The sequence below is a fragment of the Perca fluviatilis genome, chromosome 4, assembly GCF_010015445.1.
Source record: "Perca fluviatilis chromosome 4, GENO_Pfluv_1.0, whole genome shotgun sequence".
NCBI classification, from domain to species: Eukaryota; Metazoa; Chordata; class Actinopteri; order Perciformes; family Percidae; genus Perca; species Perca fluviatilis.
The window spans coordinates 31,923,201-31,942,845 of NC_053115.1; the positions used below are offsets into that span (position 1 = coordinate 31,923,201).

At 40.0% G+C, this 19,645-nt stretch overlaps 1 protein-coding gene across 11 annotated transcripts in view; it reads right to left on the minus strand.

Moving 5' to 3' along the window:
- ptprt (protein tyrosine phosphatase receptor type T) overlaps positions 1–19,645 on the minus strand; it is a 452,792-nt gene that overhangs the window by 108,783 nt on the left and 324,364 nt on the right. For 3 of the 11 annotated variants that reach the window (XM_039797953.1, XM_039797951.1, XM_039797945.1), the window contains one exon: positions 12,666–12,695. The exons of 7 other annotated variants lie outside the window; for them this stretch is intronic. In XM_039797953.1, the coding sequence (XP_039653887.1) occupies positions 12,666–12,695 (30 nt within the window). The remainder of the gene's footprint in view (positions 1–12,665; positions 12,696–19,645) is intronic. One more of the 11 variants, XM_039797946.1, reaches the window with a different exon arrangement.

Below are 19,645 nucleotides of genomic sequence, written 5' to 3' on the forward strand. Positions count from 1 at the left end.
TTCATTTAATACTGTATGGGGTGTTTTTTGTTTTTTTTGCAGGGTGCAAACGTTCCACCAAAACAATTTCCTTCCCGAGAAAATTTTGCAGAGCCACCATCTCTACAATCGGAGCTTAGTGCCCCCCAAGACAATTGTGATTGATTTAAAGAAATGCAATGTTTTGTCCTATCCCAGAATGTATCTGTGGTGTAGCCAGACCATACTCCACAGCGCTGTGCAGATTGTTCTGGCAATACGTGACTAGTATGTACCTAACTTGTGTAATTGTCAATGTTCTAGTGTGTGCAGGATGTACTGCACTTCAAAGGGGAATTCTGGTATGTGACTCTATCTGTCATGCTAACTTTGCATTAGAGCTCCCCCCAATTGGCAGGAAAGTGGTTACAACAAGTAAAAAGCAATTTTATGTGAGGGTTTCCCCTTAGTGTGTGACCCACCAGCAATACATCTGGTTATACATGTTGCTTGACCCACTATGACATTACACTAGTATCTGAGAGAAAAAGCCGGCAAGCTGACCCAAATGTAGATCATATGCAGTTTAGCTATCATAGCCATTCCGGGGGATTGTGTGTTTATTTTCAGTCAAACTCAGGAAACGCATTTGAAATTATTCACTTAAAACATGTAGGAGGCATGAGCAGCTTCCCCCATTCTACGTAACTTTGCGCTGGTCCTCGTTTCCCTGAATCTCTACTGTTAGCGTGACTCACAGAGTCCCAATGGCTGCATTTGTGGGAAATACGCAACACGGTCTCACGGCAGTTCGTGTAATGGTCACGTTATTTTTATCTACCGCAGGGAACACGCGACAGTAACGGGACGGTTAATGGGGAAACAAAACGGGGCGCGATCCCCGGCCTCCTGGGTGAAAGTCTGGAATTGTTTGACCCATCCACCACCCCAACCAACCTTCTTAAGCGGATTTTCGGCATTTAATACTACTCACTACCGTAGACGTGCTGTGACCACGACATATGCTTCCCATTTAAATACATTAGTTTACATTTTCGTGCTGGCCACCACGAAACAAACAACAAAAACATCCCCGTGAACACGTATCAATAAATTAAAATAACGTGACCATTTCACGAACTGCCGTGACACTGGGTTGAAATACGCCAGGTTGAAAAATACCAGATATTTCCTTTTGCTCAAACCTCTACAATAAAACCAAAACTATCATTTGCACGTGATGAAGCTTCACATTTTACCACAGCTTTTGTATATTTGACTACTGTTGTACAAAATTGCCCTTCATTCCAAAAGAGTGTTTTAGTTAATTCATGGTTGGGGTGACAAGAAGCATATTTTTTACAGTTTTGTAAGTTGCGTTTACTGTCAGCTGGCACTCACTTATCCGGAGACAACTTTTCAAAAGTGTGTAGCAACAGAACACTACATGGGGATCTGAGAATCCTGCACTGCCCATAAACTGTCAGAACAGAGCGACACATTAACCAAGTTTCTCACAGTTTGCAAGCAGCAGTGTTTACCGCCTGCTGTGCAGATGAACAGATACCATCACTGATATGTGTATCAGTAATGCATCCTTTTGAAATTCATCACCGGTTGAGTCATATATAAAAACCATCTTACACTCTTCTTTTTCAAAGGTCAACAGAAAAACCTCCTCCAGAATCCACCAACACATTATTTAACTTACTTAAAATGTCTGACTTCCAGTCACGAATGCCATACAGTGGGCTGTGTGTGTGTGTGTGTGTGTGTGTGTGTGTGTGTGTGTGTGTGTGTGTGTGTGTTTCTGTGAACAAACACTTGGTCTACTTGAAGCTGCGTAAGTACCGCATGTGCTGGACATGCAGTCCTTTTGCCTGTGTGTGCGTGTCTATCCACGTGTTAATACACTTGTATTTGGCTGTTGGTGCACACTGGCCGGTGAGTGGGTGTGTTTCTTAGTGACCCATCACGAAGCCGCCTAATACGCCTGCTTACACGTGTCTCTGAAAACTGCTGCGTCCTGCACAGTCAATCCAAAAGGCAAATTAGAAGAGTACAAATACTAACTTTCCTTTAGTGCATTAATCATAACGTCCGTACAATGACTAATCAAGTTTCTCTCAACAGGTCTAAAGGCTTTAATGAATTACTTAAATGTTGAACAACTACAGTGTATGGTATCAGTGATAGAGAAAAGGAAAATAACTGTGCACATGCATTAAACATTTATTGAAGTGATAGCCTATCTATTGCAGAAAGGCAGCGGGTAGGGCGCCCGAGCAGCTCAGTTGGTAGAGCACCCATATAAAGAGGTTTATTCCTCGACGCAGAGGTCCAGGGTTAAGGTTAGGCGACCTCCGGCAGCGTGAGGTCACTGTTGTTTTGTTAGAAGCCGATGCAGTGAAGTTTAGCCGACAAAAGGTGTCTGCCCTGCAGTGACGACTACTGTACTGATTTTAACCAATTAGTTCATTTTACTTTCAGTCATAAATATTAATACAGTCCCTGAAATCTTTATGAAGTAAAACCCCAAATAATGAGGCCTGAAAATGCAATCGGTAGCTGTAACTGTTCACTCATGGAGGTGAATCTCAGATCACATGTAAAAATAAAGAATAGCCTTGGTTGGCCCGAGAAAGGAGCTAAACTCCTGTGTCCCGCATCCTCCTCCCCAGCCTGCAAATCCTAATTTTTTGTTGCACTACATAAAAAGGAACACTACTGCCTGCACCGCACTAAACGTTGGCATTGGATGTAAATCCTGGCTGCAGAATCATCCAATATGAACAGAATTCCTATGGAGACTGGGCCGCTGTCCATCTTTGATCTTTGCACGTAATAATCTGCACTTGCTGGGCACATATTTATCTACGATCTTTGTGCGTGTGTTTGTGAGTGTGCTTGCGTGTGTGTGCGTGTGTGTGTGTGTGTGTGTGTGTGTGTGTGTGTGTGCCATTGCATTTGTAGAGTGCTTTATGGGTCAGAAAGCAATAAGCGAGAGGTCACAAGTGGAGGCAACATCTCTTTTCATCCCTATTATTCCACTGGCTCACAGAATACTGGCAATAGTGTGTGTGTGTGTGTGTGTGTGTTGTGTGTGCGTGCGCGTGCTTGTGTGTGCATGCATGTGTTTGTGTGACAGAGCGATATGCAGAGATATGAAATTAAACTCAGTATCACTGTATATTGTGTGTTTGTGTGCGTGTGTCTGGGATCTTGCCCTGGAGTACTTTTACAAGCAATTCAGCCAAGAGACAGAGAAATGAAAAACCACAGAGCGATTATAGGGCCAGAAACAGAGCAGAGGGTGAAAAGAGAACAAGAGAAAGTAGGGAAACAAAGTAAACATCCATCCATCCATCAGCTACATCCACTCGTCCTTTGGAGGAGGGGTCGGGGGACAAATGGAACAGCTCAACAAAAAAACAAGGAAATGGGGGAACACAACCAGAGAAACAAGAAGGAGTGAGGGTGTTAGCGAGAGGAAGAAAAGTGCAAGACGGCAAAAGAGGAATGCCGAATGGCGAAGTTTCTCCCACAATAATTTCCCTCCATCAAGCCCCAATTCAACCTACCTCTACTCCTCACCAATTTACAGGCGACAGAGCCTCAAAAAACCCTCTTAGAGTGGCCTATTCCTGGCTATCTGACTGCACTTTGACAGAAAGTAGGCAGGAGACGAGGAGGAGGGGGGAGGGGGAGGAGGAGGAGGAGGAAGGTGAGCAAAGAAAAGAAAGTGAGATGGAAAAAGACGAAAAGATGGAGAGAGAAGGAGAAACAAGAAGAGCCAAGCAAAAAAAAAAAGGGTGAGGAGAGGGGGGGGGAAAAGGGGTAAGGCGATATAAGGCGAAAGGAGAAAAAAGCAAAAGACAGAAATGTCTGACTTGTGAGAAGAGAAAGAAAGCCCCCTTCTGTACATCTCTACCTATCACACATCCATCCTGTTAATGGAGTCGTTTAAATGACAAATTCCTTGCATATTGTAAGCGGCAATGAGCGCGACATAATCCTCCTTTAATGAATGGCACGGCAGCAGTTCATTAAGCGCTAAGGTTACACCGCCGGGCGCCGACATCGGTGAGAATCACGGACTACCCCCCCAGCGACGTTAATTACAGGCCGTTTGCCGTGTCGATAATGAGCGATGCGTGGTGGATACTGTTGTGGGTTTTTTGAGAGGAGACACGAGATGAGACGGCTGGAGTCAGGCAAAGCAGCGCTACTTTCGGTGAACTCTTGAGTGGCGAAGAAATACTTTTTTAATTGTTGCTCGTTTGATATATTAGGTGTCATTAGAACTTGAGGGGTTCATTCCCCAGAGAAGCGAACATCCCTGGGTATCCACTTAGTGAAGTTAGTCGAGTTTATCGTTCAGTATTTCTGAAATGTGGAGGATGCGGTTTTCTGAATCTTTTGGCCTTTCGGTTAAGTTCCGTCTTGGTGAAAAAAGCACCAGTTTGTTTTCAATGTGTGCTGCTGATTATCCAAATAAGAGTGTGTCACTGTTGTTTTTTTTCAATTTGACAGCATTTGATGAAAGCCATCCCCACACTTAACGACGTTCAAGCCTTTGTTTTAGCTCTTCTCTCACTTTATTTACAGGCTTGTAATAATGACATGTTAGTTGGGCGTGCCATACTGTGTATTGTTGTTTTTAAGAAAAGTTGAGAAATGCCATCATTTGACATTGATGTAGAGGTGCAATACATGGGGTGGAAGAGTTTTTTTATGAGAAGAAAAAAAAAAAAGTTTTCTAAATGGATTTATAGGTATTTACCCTCAACAGACTATCTAAAACTGCTATCACTGCAGCGTGATTTATGGTTATGCGGAGGTTCCACGCAGAGCTTTCGCCGTAGCCTACGTTAAGTGGCCTGAAGTTTATACTTCTGCGTTGATTTCTTTAAGAGAACGGCAGGGCCGGCATGTGTGTGTGTGTGTGTGTGTGTGTGTGTGTGTGTGTGGGGAGTGTGTGGTAGAGCGAGTGAGAGAGAAGATTAGCTTCGGAGCGAGTAGCGACTCTAGAGTCGTAGTGCCACGGTGGGATACCTGTAGCAGGAAAAGTTCACCCTCTCCTTGATTTCATGTTGTTTACGGAGAAGGAGAACCAGGAAATGAGTAAGTGTAAATGCAACGCTACCAAGCCACGGCCGTGCGACGTGCGTCAACGCGACGTGTAGTTCCATTTTTCGAGAGGTGCACGTCAGGCTACGGCGTAGGGTCGGTATCTCCACGTACCGTCGTACGTAGCCACGGCCTAGAAACATAAATCAAGCTTAAATCATGCTGATTTCAGCAGTATTTATATGTCATATACACCTACATCCCACAATAAAGTAATTTAGGTGTTAGGACTAAACATAGATAACATTCACAGCTTCTCTTTATATGATGTGAATGACCCTAAAAATAGAGGAACTGCGCTAATGTCACTCAGTCCTTTGTGATCATACTCTGTTTTGGATTGGGGAGTATCGGTGTAGACTTTATCACCATTTAAATAAGGTAATCACTTTGGTGAGAAAAAAAAAAATTGTGTTAATGTATTACCAAGGACACAGTATACCTTCTGTTGGTTATTTTGGCAGCTGTAAATACATAGGCGATTTCTTTTTGACAGCATTTGACAATGCTATCATTAATCGTCTTTTAAAAGCCCAAAGACACATTGCTGAGCCACAGCTTTGTCTAATCCTGAGTAGTCATCGCTATTAAAAAAAAAAAAAAAACACATTTATTTTAACATAGTTATTTTTCAGTATTTCCCAAGAGCCCAAGTATGCAAGTTGCAAAATTGTCAACCAAGGATTTTTGTGACGTGGCATGTATTTGTGCCATCAACTACTCTAATGGTGTTGTAGCTACGAATCTGTATGTAGCTGTATATAGACACAAATATGAAAGAATTGGCTGTGCAACCGCCGTTTGAGGTTACCAGTGTTGCTCTTTTCCTACAAAGTGATGGATTCAGAGGGCATGCATTATGTTGGTAGACGTCTGGCGAGTCGACGGGAGCAACCTTCAGGCGTCCAATCAAACAAGGGAAGCGACATTTGTTTCACTTGTCGAGGGATTGACAGAACTCCCGTATTATGGCTAGAATAGCATCAGCCAGTGGGTTGGCAGCTAAATAGCTCAAATCTCCCCGAGCCATCCCCAGCTGGCGCTGCAGTCACACAGGCAGGCAGTCACTTCAGGATGACAGCGGCAGCTCCGGAGGAAGCTGCAGGCCAAGCCCAAACAAACTTTCATCTGCGTATCACAGGATTTACAGGCAGACCCAGCAAGGGAGGGAGAGATTGAGGGATACAGAGGGGTGAAGAGAGAGCGAGAGAAAGAGAGAGAGAGAGAGAGAGAGAGACGAAGAAAAGAGAGATAGAGACAGACTGACAGGGAAAAGGAGTTCACACACACACACATTCACACTGCAGGAGTCTTGCAGGACTTTAAATCCCTCTCTCATCTAACAGTAAACATCTTTGGGCTATTATAGCTGTGTGTGTATGTATATATGTGAGTGAGTGTGTGTGTGTGTGTGTGTGTGTGTGTGTGAGTGTGTGTGTGTGTGTGTGTGTGTGTGTGTCCAATAATTGACTTTACGTTTCAGGCTGGTACCAATATTGATATTTGAATGCAAAATAAACAGATAACTTAGACATTTTAGAAAATATCTGAAGTTGATCTATAGGCTAATAATCATTTTTGAATATAGACACATTATTGGAACATTTTTGATAAGGGTCCGTGGAATCTACATAGAAACAGTACAATGTGCTTTCCAACCATGTCAGAGAATATCAGCGATACCTGTGGAGTGTGTGTGAGCTGTGCGTTTTTTGCAGGACTTTGGCACTTTGCTATCACTATGTGCGCTAGCGTTTATGATTTGGAATGTATCATTTTTGTACGGGTTATTGTGTACGTGTGTCTGCAAGACGGAGAGTCAATATGGCAGTGTGTATTCATTTTTTTTTTTCTGCCGAAACAAATTAAACAGTGTGGAAAAGCAGCAGACCCACAGCGATGTCTGCCACCTTTCTAATTGTGTAAGTCTCTCTGTGTAAAGAAGTCATTTCTGGTTGGTTCAGACTGCCTAAGAGGTTTTAAGAAGAAGTGGTACGGCAAATATGATGACTGTTCCGCTCGGTTAGGACTCTGCTGCTGGACTTTTTCAGATGCTTTGAAGACACCTGGAGAAGCAGAGATTTTCAGACATTCTCTGCAGGGATTTGTAGGTAAGCTCGGTGCAACAGAGTGTATGTGTTTGCACAGCTATCTCGTGCGTGTGTGTGTGTGTGCCTGTACGTGCTTGTGCATGTATGAACAGACAGCTATAATAGCTCCTCATTAGAATTGGTTAATAAGCAGGAAATGGCCACTTGGTGGAGAAGATAACAGTGAATTACATTGACCTTTTAGGCTGACACACTTTAAGAGACGGGCCGTGCAAACAATGCAGATGAAGTCCAATTGAAATTTCCCCTTCACCATCAAACTAATGCAAGTCCCTGTCCTGAGAACTTGCAGCCAGCCAATAAACTATGTGCACTCGCCGATGAAGATGCATTGTGAATTGGTTAAAAAAAACAAAAACAAAAAACGGTATAAATGTGAAGATTATAACTGGTTGAGGTATAAAATGAATTGTGATGCAATTTTTAAACGTCCTAGGGCCTAATCTGCTTTGGATTTCACTTGCTTGACTTCAAACGTCACTACGTCTTCTTAGCTCATTTATTGGAAGGGAGATATTTTTCTATTTATTTTGTTATTCTGGTGTGAGATTTGTTTCAAAAATCTAATTCACTCATTTTGTATTACATTTTGGATATTCAAGATGAAATGCAATTTCAGTCTCCCTTTTGATAAGAGGAAACATCTGTTGCTTTTCACAGTTTATATACTGTATATATATATATATAAATAAAGGAATATTTTTCAGTCGTGTGTCTGCAGATAATTCAGTTAAAACGAGAAAATTGTGTCGTGAATCGTAAAATCGTGAATTGTATAGAATCGTGAGTCGAGTGTATCGTTAACTGTACATCCCTAAAGGGGACTGTTTTGCTACAGCGTGCATGTCTGACAATGTGAACGGTCCTTCTAACATTAAAAGTTTGAAAAATCTGCAGGGAAAGTTAAAGAGACATTGACAATTTCCTTTCCTAAAAAAACTACTGCTAAATTGCTCTTCAGGAAGGTATTAAACCAACAACCCCTGCAATAGAAATACTCACTAAAGGTAGGTGTGTGTGTGTGTGTGTTACTTTGTGAATGTGATGCAGGATTGTGATGGAATTTGCAAGGACTAAGATTGAGACTTTCCGGATACAAGAGACATTTTCTTACCACATGGTTAAAATATTGCTCCCTGCGTGGTTGCTAAACTTCAATAGCAAAGCTTTTAAAAGTCAAGTCACTATGGAGAATCTGCATAGGTATATAGTGAGTATAGTGGGTGTGTAGAGTGTACATACAGTACCTCCATTAAGTCAGCCAACAGTGTTTTTGACATTACAGTGCCTTGCGAAAGTATTCGGCCCCCTTGAACTTTTCGACCTTTTGCCACATTTCAGGCCTCAAACATAAAGATATAAAACTGTAATTTTTTGTGAAGAATCAACAACAAGTGGGACACAATCATGAAGTGGAACGGAATTTATTGGATATTTCAAACCTTTTAAACAAATAAAAAACTGAAATATTGGGCGTGCAAAATTATTCAGCCCCCCTGTAAGTTAATACTTTGTAGCCCGCCACCTTTTGCTGCGCGTACAGCTGTAAAGTCGCTTGGGGTATGTCTCTATCAGTTTTGCACATCGAGAGACTGACATTTTTGCCCCTCCTTGCAAAACAGCTCGAGCTCAGTGAGGTTGGATGGAGAGCGTTTGTGAACAGCATTTTTCAGTTCTTTCCACAGATTCTCGATTGGATTCAGGTCTGGACTTTGACTTGGCCATTCTAACACCTGGATATGTTTATTTGTGAACCATTCCATTGTAGATTTTGCTTTATGTTTTGGATCATTGTCTTGTTGGAAGACAAATCTCTGTCCCAGTCTCAGGTCTTTTGCAGACTCCATCAGGTTTTCTTCCAGAATGGTCCTGTATTTGGCTCCATCCATCTTCCCATCAATTTTAACCATCTTCCCTGTCCCTGCTGAAGAAAAGCAGGCCCAAACCGTGATGCTGCCACCACCATGTTTGACAGTGGGGATGGTGTGTTCAGGGTGATGAGCTGTGTTGCTTTTACGCCAAACATAACGTTTTGCATTGTTGCCAAAAACCTCGATTTTGGTTTCATCTGACCACAGCACCTTCTTCCACATGTTTGGTGTGTCTCCCAGGTGGCTTTTGGCAAACTTTAAACGACACTTTTATGGATATCTTTAAGAAATGGCTTTCTTCTTGCCACTCTTCCATAAAGGCCAGATTTGTGCAGTATACGACTGATTGTTGTCCTATGGACAGAGTCTCCCGCCTCAGCTGTAGATCTCTGCAGTTCATTCAGAGTGATCATGGGCCTCTTGGCTGCATCTCTGATCAGTCTGAGCTGAAAGTTTAGAGGGACGGCCGGGTCTTCGTAGATTTGTAGTGGTCTGATACTCCTTCCATTTCAATATTATCGCTTGCACAGTGCTCCTTGGGATGTTTAAAGCTTGGGAAATCTTTTTGTATCCAAATCCGGCTTTAAACTTCTCCACAACAGTATCTCGGACCTGCCTGGTGTGTTCCTTGTTCTTCATGATGCTCTCTGCGCTTTACACGGACCTCTGAGACTATCACAGAGCAGGTGCATTTATACGGAGACTTGATTACACACAGCTGGATTCTATTTATCATCATTAGTCATTTAGGTCAACATTGGATCATTCAGACATCCTCACTGAACTTCTGGAGAGAGTTTGCTGCACTGAAAGTAAAGGGGCTGAATAATTTTGCACGCCCACTTTTTCAGTTTTTAATTTGTTAAAAACTTTTGAAATAGCCAATGAATTTCGTTCCACTTCATAATTGGGACCCACTTGTTGTTGATTCTTCACAAAAAATTACAGTTTTATATCTTTATGTTTGAGGCCTGAAATGTGGCAAAAGGTCGAAACGTTCAAGGGGGCCGAATACTTTCGCAAGGCACTGTATACACACCTTCATTGTCTAACTTGCTCATATCTCTAATTGAATCCGTTCTAATATGGCTCACATCTTGTCTTTGATTGAAAATGAAAGTTTAAATAAATACTTCCTTTCCAAGACAAAAATTTGTAACCAAGGAATTTAGTGCAGTCATTTAGGGCAGTCATTTAGGGCAGGAATCTTCAACTGGGGGTCTGGGGGCCCCCGGGGGTCCTCAGAGTTACTGCAGGGGGGCCGCCAAATTAAATTTAAAGTTTTTAAAGTTTTTTTAAGTACAGAAAAATACTAGGTGCATGGGAGGGGGATAAGTAGTTCAAAAGTTGCAACGAAACTCCCACACACTGTCTAACTTTCAAAAAATCAAATGTAATAGGCAACGTTTCAGTACTAGACCTTCATCATGCAAAATGAATGAAGGGAGTTTCTTTGCAACTTTCGAAAATTAAAATGTCTTAACATGGATCCAACAAATTATTAGCAAATATAAATCAGCCTATTTGTGAAAAAAATTATAATAATTGATGATAGGCTTACTGGTCTATACTGTAGGTTAGGTAGTCACTAAGGTAACCATCCACAGATACAGTTGATCCTAAAGATTTATTGTCACATGTATGTTTAACATTAAAACATGACTTATGTTCATAGGCAAAAAAAAAAAAATGTATAGCTTAGTTGTCAATGTACTATAAAGGCTTTAGGCTTTCTATGTAGGCCCAGTTAAATAAGCAACTTAAAGGTGCTGTAGGTAGGATTGTGAAGATCCAGGACTTACAACTTCTCAGTCCCTCTCCTCTTTCTGCTAAAGCCCAAACAGTCTCCTAAGCCCCTCCCCCCACAAGGGAGAGCTGTGCACAATAGAGGAACCCTATCTGCAGCTCGTGCGCAGGGAAGGGGGAGGACGCTATGAAATGTGCCTGAGCAGTGATTGACATGCAGTTAGACACCCCCCCTCCTCCACCCCTGGCCCTGATTGGTGGATCTGATCTGGGAACGGTGGATTTTTGCAAATCGCACTAGGTGGTGCCAGAGGAGCCGGATAGTTTTTTTTTTAATTGTTTTTTTTATTACCTGCTTCATGTAGTTCTACTCGAACATAGGGGCAGTTTCAGCAAATATGACAGAAAGTTACTTTTATAAGTCTTACCTACTGCATCTTTTTATAAAATATGAAGCAGGGGGTCCCTACTCCGTCTCTCTCTCAGATAAGGGGTCCTTGGCTTAAAAAACTTTGAAGACCCCTGATTTAGGGGATTGTTTGAGCTTGAAGAGCTCCACAGAGTAAAGTTCAGATTGTATGCATGTTGAGCGTGTGTGTCTGTACACTGACAGATGGCTCTATCTAAATTAATAGGTTTTGCAAGCTGCTAAAAGTGTTGATGCTTCTAGTTTTACAACACAACAGTGCGGGCTATGCAGTGCCACTCAAATGGATTCATATTCCTGTAAAGTCATTATGCATTGCCACCCGCCAAATGATTATGAAGGGATATGTTTGTCTACCAGGCATCAAGTCAAATTTTGTACATGGCAGGCAATCCTGTAGACATTTTATCATGCACTGTAAATATGGAGTTGGCAGGCAAAATGAACAAACAGGTGAAATGTGGATTCTACCATGGCCAGAGGAAGTTTTTTTTTCTTTTAGCATGTTTGACATATTATGTGTGTTAATATGTAATATGTATATAACATGCAGAAATTATGAATAATAATAATAATACATTTAATAAGAATGATAAGATTATGAGGGACATAAAAACAAAATATAAATAAAATAGGATGTAAAAAGGGCAGGTGTAATAAGCACAAGCTTCAACCTACAGTCAGTACTGATTATAAACCAGTTAATATGATACTACGGATTATTACCACTTACTGTATGTTATGTATGTGATTTGGTGTACCTATGTGATCGAAATAAACTAAAAGGGTTTTTGAGTTTTTTGACAGAAACAATAAAAGTCCTTACATTCATTATGACAGGGGTCTTCAACGTTTTTTAGGCCAAGGACCCCTTAACTGAGAGAGAGACGGAGCAGGGACCCCCAGCCCCTACTGAATATATTGTATAAAATGAAGTTGCATATTAAACTGGGCCTACAATAACATGTAGGGCTGCCGAAAGGCCATTATACATACCTTTTTAAGTGCCTAGAATACTAAGCTATTAACATAATAATTGTTGGCATGATTTCACAAATCGTGTTATAATGTTAAACATACAATCTTCAGGATTAACTGGTTCTGTGGAAGGCTACATTACTACTTTACCTATCATCAATGTGTGTTGTTTTCACAAATAGGTGGATTTATATTTGCTAATAATATGTTGGATTCATCTTAAGACATTTAGATTTTTGAAAAAAAAAAAACTTTTAAAATGCAGTAACTCTGAGGTCCTCCTAGGGGCCCCGGACCCCCTTTTGAAGATCTCTGCATTATGCGCTTAAGTATGATACAAGTCAGACGGGATGCAAGGAAACAAGACAAAGGGTTTGAACAGAAACAAAAGCGTGTCACATGGGTTGAGAAAGAAGTTCTTCCTGATGTGAAAGCTCTACTTACAGGTAATAAGAGTAGGAATAAGCATGTCTTCTGAAGCATGGTGAGGTGAGGCCGATGATGACAACAGAGCAAAACCCAGGAGAAGGACAAACACATTGGATTAGTTCACCGTCTGAATGAAAGGTTATATCGTTGAATCGCTGACATTTGAAACTGATAGGCCACAGAGTGCCACAGGAGGCTGTTCCTGTCTGTGGCTATCACACGCTATACATTAACTCCCCGCCTCCCCCCCTAACTGTTGCAAGCTTAGAGTGTCAAAACTGGACTCACAGCAATCACATCACATCACAATCTCAATAGTCTTGGATAATTATGTACAATAATTCCTTGGTGCGATCATTTACATGTGCAACATCTGTCCTGTATTTATGTTGATACTGCACTATATTTATGTCTGTACTGTATTTATGTTGACACTGCACTATATTTATGTCTGTACTGTATTACTATATTTATGTCTGTACTGTATTTATGTTGACACTGCACTATATGTATGTCTGTAGACACTGTACTATATTTATGTCTGTACTGTATTTATGTTGACACTGTACAATATATTTATATCTTTACTGTATTTATGTTGATACTGTACTATATTTATGTCTACTGTATTTATGTTGACACTGTACTATATTTATGTCTGTACTGTATTGATGTTGACACTGTACTATATTTATGTCTGTACTGTATTTATGATGACACTATACTATATTTATATCTGTACTGTATGTTGACACTGTACTATATTTATGTCTGTACTGTATTTATGTTGACACTGTACTATATTTATGTCTGTACTGTATTGATGTTGACACTGTACTATATTTATGTCTGTACTGTATTTATGATGACACTATACTATATTTATATCTGTACTGTATGTTGACACTGTACTATATTTATGTCTGTACTGTATTTATGTTGACACTGTACTATATTTATGTCTGTACTGTATTTATGTTGACACTGTACTATATTTATATCTGTACTGTATTTATGTTGACACTGTACAATATATTTATATCTGTACTGTATTTATGTTGACACTGTACTATATTTATGTCTGTACTGTATTTATGTTGACACTGTACAATATATTTATATCTGTACTGTATTTATGTTGATACTGTACTATATTTATGTCTGTACTGTATTTTGCATTGTATGTATTTTATGTTGACACTGTACATACTTATGTCTGTAATGTGCTGTATTGTGTTAACACTGTACTATATTTATATCTGTACTGTATTTATGTTGACACTGTACAATATATTTATATCATGTATTGTATTTATGTTGACACTGTACTATATTTATGTTGACACTGTACAATATATTTATATCTTTATGTATTTATGTTAATACTTACTATATTTATGTTGTATGTTTACACTGCTGTATTGTTATCACTATATTATGTCTGTATTTGTCATGTATTTCATGTATGTACTATGTTAACACTATACTATATTTATGTCTTAACTGTATTTATATTAACACTGTACTATATTTCTGTACTTTTATTTTGTTGACACTCTACTATATTTATGTCTGTACTGTATTGTATGTACTGTGTTTATATCTGTACTGTTTGTTAATTTACAATATATTTATATCTGTACTATATTTATGTTGACATCTACTATATTTATGTCTGTACTGTATTTTTGTTGACACTGTACAATATATTATATCTTTTATGTTGTACTGTATTTTTTATCTGTACTATATTTATACATTACATATATATTTATATTTGTACTTATTATGTTTACTCAGTATGTCTGTACTGTATTATGTTGACACTACTATATTTGTATGTTATGTTGACCTCTATTTATGTCTGTACTGTATTTATGTTGTACTACTGTATTTATGTCTGTATTTCTGCTGTATTTATATTAACACTGTACTATATTTGGCTGTACTGTATTTATGTTGACACTACTATATTTATGTCTGTACTGTATTTATGTTAACACTGTACTATATTTGGCTGTACTGTATTTATGTTAACACTGTACTATATTTATGTCTGTACTGTATTTATATTAACACTGTACTATATTTGGCTGTACTTTATTTTGTTGACACTGTACTATATTTATGTCTGTACTGTATTTATGTTAACACTGTACTTTATTTATGTCTGTACTGTATTTATGTTGACACTGTACTATATTTATATCTGTACTGTATTTATGTTAACACTGTACTATATTTATGTCTGTACTGTATTTATGTTGACACTGTACTATATTTATGTCTGTACTGTATTTATGTTGACACTGTACTATATTTATGGCTGTACTGTATTTATGTCTGTACTGTATTTATGTTGACTGCACTATATTTATGTCCGCACTGTATTTATGTTGACACTGTACTATATTTATGTCCGTACTGTATTTATGATGACACTATACTATATTTATGTCTGTACTGTATTTATGATGACACTATACTATATTTATATCTGTACTGTATTTATGTTAACACTGTACTATATTTATGTCTGTACTGTATTTATGTTGATACTGCACTATATTTACATCCGTACTGTATTTATGTTGACACTATACTTTATGTACGTTCACGCTGCACTTCAATAGCATTTGTACAATCCATTGTTATACAACATAATCTTTTTATCCTAATCTCACTTTACTTATACGTAGCATTTTCTGTTTTTTGTACTGTAGTTATGTTACTATATGTTACTTCATACACGTTGACTCGCTCTTCTTACTCGTATTACATTCTTTTTAACCTTGAATTTGACTGTGAGCGACTGCAACAAAATTTCCCTGATGGGGGCTCAATAAAGTATTCTGATTCTGATCTCAATTTTTCAGTTTGTCTTCTTATCCACCTGTTCAACCTGTCCATGTAACGGCTGCGCCTGCTTGTCTGTTTGTGTCCAAATGTTCACATCGTTTGCTGCCTATCAACGTTGTCTCTTTGGATTTGTTCCATAAAGCTTTTTTTTTAACAGATGCAGGTCAATATGTTTGTCTATGTTTAGTCTTATACTTCATCGTCACAAGAAGATAGGCCATTTGCAGGCTTATCCAATCACTTTATAGTCATCTCTAGACATACTTGGCTGAAATACTCCCCTGTAAATCAGCTGTGATGTGGCCAGTAGTCAATCAAATTAATTAGAGGTAATAAGGACCTCTATGGCTTGTGAAATGATCACATCACTCACCCAAGAAATTACACTTTTTTTCACAGGAGTCTGGCCTGTTCGTTGACTTTCAAGAGATGAAAATATCATCATGTTCATCCATCATTCGCTCCTGTGCTCCATGCTAATGCTTTATCACACACTATGTTGAGAAAGAGCAGTAGTACGATTGGTATTATATAAAATGAGGAAAATAACATTACAGATATAAATTGGAAATCTGCAAATTTTACGTATTCATCCAGTTTGACATTTGCATTACTAACCGCATTCAGTTTTGGGTGGTGAAAAGTCATTCATAGTTCAAGCAGAGTTATGGTATATTTTTATCATTGTACACAAAAGTACAGTTAGGTAAGATTTTGTTTTTAATACAAAATCACAACACAAAAAATGTATACTCAGATTGAACAATACGTTCTCACTCCCAAATTGTCAAATGCTGACGCTTGTGTCTCTCAGCATCAGATACCGACAAAAAAATTCCCCTTTTAGCATCTGTATGGAACGCACCGGGCAGAGCAGCAGTCGCAACGCGGCACTCTAACCCCTATTTTCCACTTGCGCTGTGTTCCGGATGCGCCGCGGCCCTCTCCCGAGCAATCGGAGCCATTCAAGAAAATGCTTGATATTCCACCAGCCGCGCCACAGTACGTCGAAGAAGCGTGCGTGAAGCGGCTCTCTATTTTCCCGGGAGCCTCGGGCCGTTGGACAACCGGGCAGGAAGTGAAACAGCGAGAGCATCTAGTCAATTTACCAAATCACACCCCACAATATCGTATACGATCTCCTGTACAACCCCAACGAGAGATTCATCTTGGAGGTGGAAAGACATAATAGACATCACCGATTCAGAAAAGAGAATGCATGAAGTTAAATTACAGTAGTGCTTGGAGTGGAAGGTGGATACTAGTACTAATACTTAATAAACACGCGATTGTTACGTAAAGTACATGTAAAGTAGAGACAATAAAATCTGCGAGTCGGGCGGCAAGCTGCTCCGCTTCTGAGATGCTCGGAGGAGGACGGAAGAAAAACCGGAACGCAGCGCAGGCACACCCAGGGGGGGGAAATGGTGGTTAGCGTCTGTACGGAACAGCAGCGGGCAGAGCAGCAGCGCGACCGCGGCGCTGGAAGATGACGTGGAATGAAGAGCGACAACGGTAGCGAGTTGTATGAAAGACAGAAAATCCTCGCCGGGAGGATGGTTGAACACAGGACTTTCACCCAGGGAACCAGGGTTTGTGTCCCGTTCTTGTCCCGTGTGTCACTTAAACCTACATATCTATGAACCCACCCATGATCTTTCTCTATCCCTAACCAAGTGGTTTAACGCTGCGCGTTGACAAATGCCGCCAAAGGATCCCGACCAAGCGTCAGCATTTGACAAGTTGGGAGCGAGAATGTGTTGGATTGAAACCATGTAAGCTTAAAAACTGCCACAAGGTATTATTGCAACTCTTTGGAGTCAGCGTTGCTGTTACTGCCTACAGGCTTTACTAAACATAGTGAATGCTAATGTGTTAGCATGGAGCACTGGAAGGAACCATTGGGCAACTAGGGACACGTGGATATTTCACTGTCTGTGTTCTCATCCCCTCACAGATGACCAACCGGCCAGTCACTCTTAAATTGTATTCATATTATTAGTAGTATTAATGTAAGTTTTAATCATTAATATAACTTTATGCTAGCTTAACCGGCAAGTTTTTCTGATAATAAATGAATGCTTAAGTGAAGTCTGTAGGGAACAAAATAAAGTTAAAAAAATAAAAATAAAAGGTGCACATCTGATGCCTCCATCACCAACAGGCTGGTGGATAGACAGATATGAAATGAGGGATGACAGAAAAGAGCAAAAGACAGAAGATGCAAGTTTGGTAGAGGAACGTGATAGAAGCAGAGATGACTGATCGGTTAGATGGAGAGTGTGTGTTGTTGCTGTAAGGATTCCAAAGCCATGGCTCTTTTGCACTGTTTAAAGGGCTGATTCACACAAAATGCAGCACATAGAATGTATTTGTTCAAGTCTATGTTAGGTATTGAATAATGAAATTAAACAGAAGATAAATCTAAATAAGATAGCAAAATGCATCCAGACTGTGAGCATGAATTCTAATCTACTCAAACTCAAGCCAAGAAAGTTTAGCTCAAGTGTTTACCCAAAAGGACCTTCTGTCCTTCACTTGATAGCTCAGCCACAGATCTATACCTATGCATTCCACTTGACCAATATCTCATCTGTGTGTGTATGTGTGTGTGTGTGTGTGTGTGTGTGTGTGTGTGTGTGTGTGTGTGTGTGTGTGTGTGTGTGTGTGTGTGTGTGTGTGTGTGTGTGTGTGTGATACTGGACTCCCTGCACTAACTCTGTAATGGCTTGTTGGCAACTTTTCCCCCTTGCATTCGCTGTTCATCTGGTGAGGAGCCAGAGATTGAGATCTCATAGTATCTAAAGCACGCGCACGCACACACACACACACACACACACACACACACACACACACACACACACACACACACTGAACCGAGTTTCAATACAAGGGGAAAGTCAAGTAGGGCTGAAAAGAAAATCGATATTCAGTTCCTATTTAAAGAGCAGATGTAAAATAAACTACTACTGCATCTGTCTGTCTGTCTGTCTGTCTGTCTGTCTGTCTGTCTGCCTGTCTATTTATCTATCAGGAGAAAGAGAGAGATGGCTGAAACAAGCGTGTTTGCAAACACACACACACGCATGTGCGCACATACATACATACACACACACACACACACACACACACTCTGTCATACCCATAACACTCTTTAAGGGCTCTGCTGACATTGTCCTTATGATATTAATAAAGAGCTGAGCGCACGGCTGTAAAAGCCACAGCCATTAAAACTGGTCATCAATATTAATATGGCGTAGAAAAAACACTCCACCAGGTTCTGCATGGCGATGTCAGTGTGTGTGTGTGTGGACAAAGATAGAGATAGAGGGAGAAGAAAGAGACAGAGAGAGACAGATAGAGAGAGAGACAGATAGAGGGAGACAGATGGAGAGAGAAAGACAGAAAAAAGAAAGAGAGGCTGTGATGTATTTGTCACAAGACAATGTTGATAATATGTTTGTATTGATGTGGTTTCATTTAACGTGTGTGTGTGTGTGTGTGTGTGTGTGTGTGTGTGTGTGTGTGTGTGTGTGTGTGTGTGTGTGTGTGTGTGTCTGGACAATTTGGGACAAATGCACTCGGATCCTGCTAAAAGTGAAAAGTGATTCATTGACTGTTTGACTATTAGCCTTTTGTGAAGAATGGATTTAATCTTAAGCAGATCTGTAATAGCACAACAAAGTGACAAGTTACAAGAAGCTGACAAAAAAACTAATTATAGAGTCTGGTATAAACGCAGAGTGGCAGTGGCACTCGGTTTCTGTGCACTTTCCAATTGGCATACAGACCAAAAAAGTGGCCTTTCTGACATGTTTCCAGTGAATGCAGTCACCACTAATTCAGACAGGGATGCACAGTATTGAAATGGTGGACAAAGTCAACCGAACCAATAGCTGAAGCCCTCAGCTGTACTGTGATGCTACTTGGTGCAGATGTGTAAAAACACTGCTTTATGAATACCTCTCCCGGCTTATTATTATTATTAAAAACTACACCATTCCCAAGTATTTCTAATTAACTAAAGGTGCTCTAAGTGATATGACGCGTATTTTAGGCTTTAGACATTTTTCGTCACATACAGCAAACATCTCCTCACTATCCGCTAGCCGCCTGTCCCCTGAACACACTGTAGG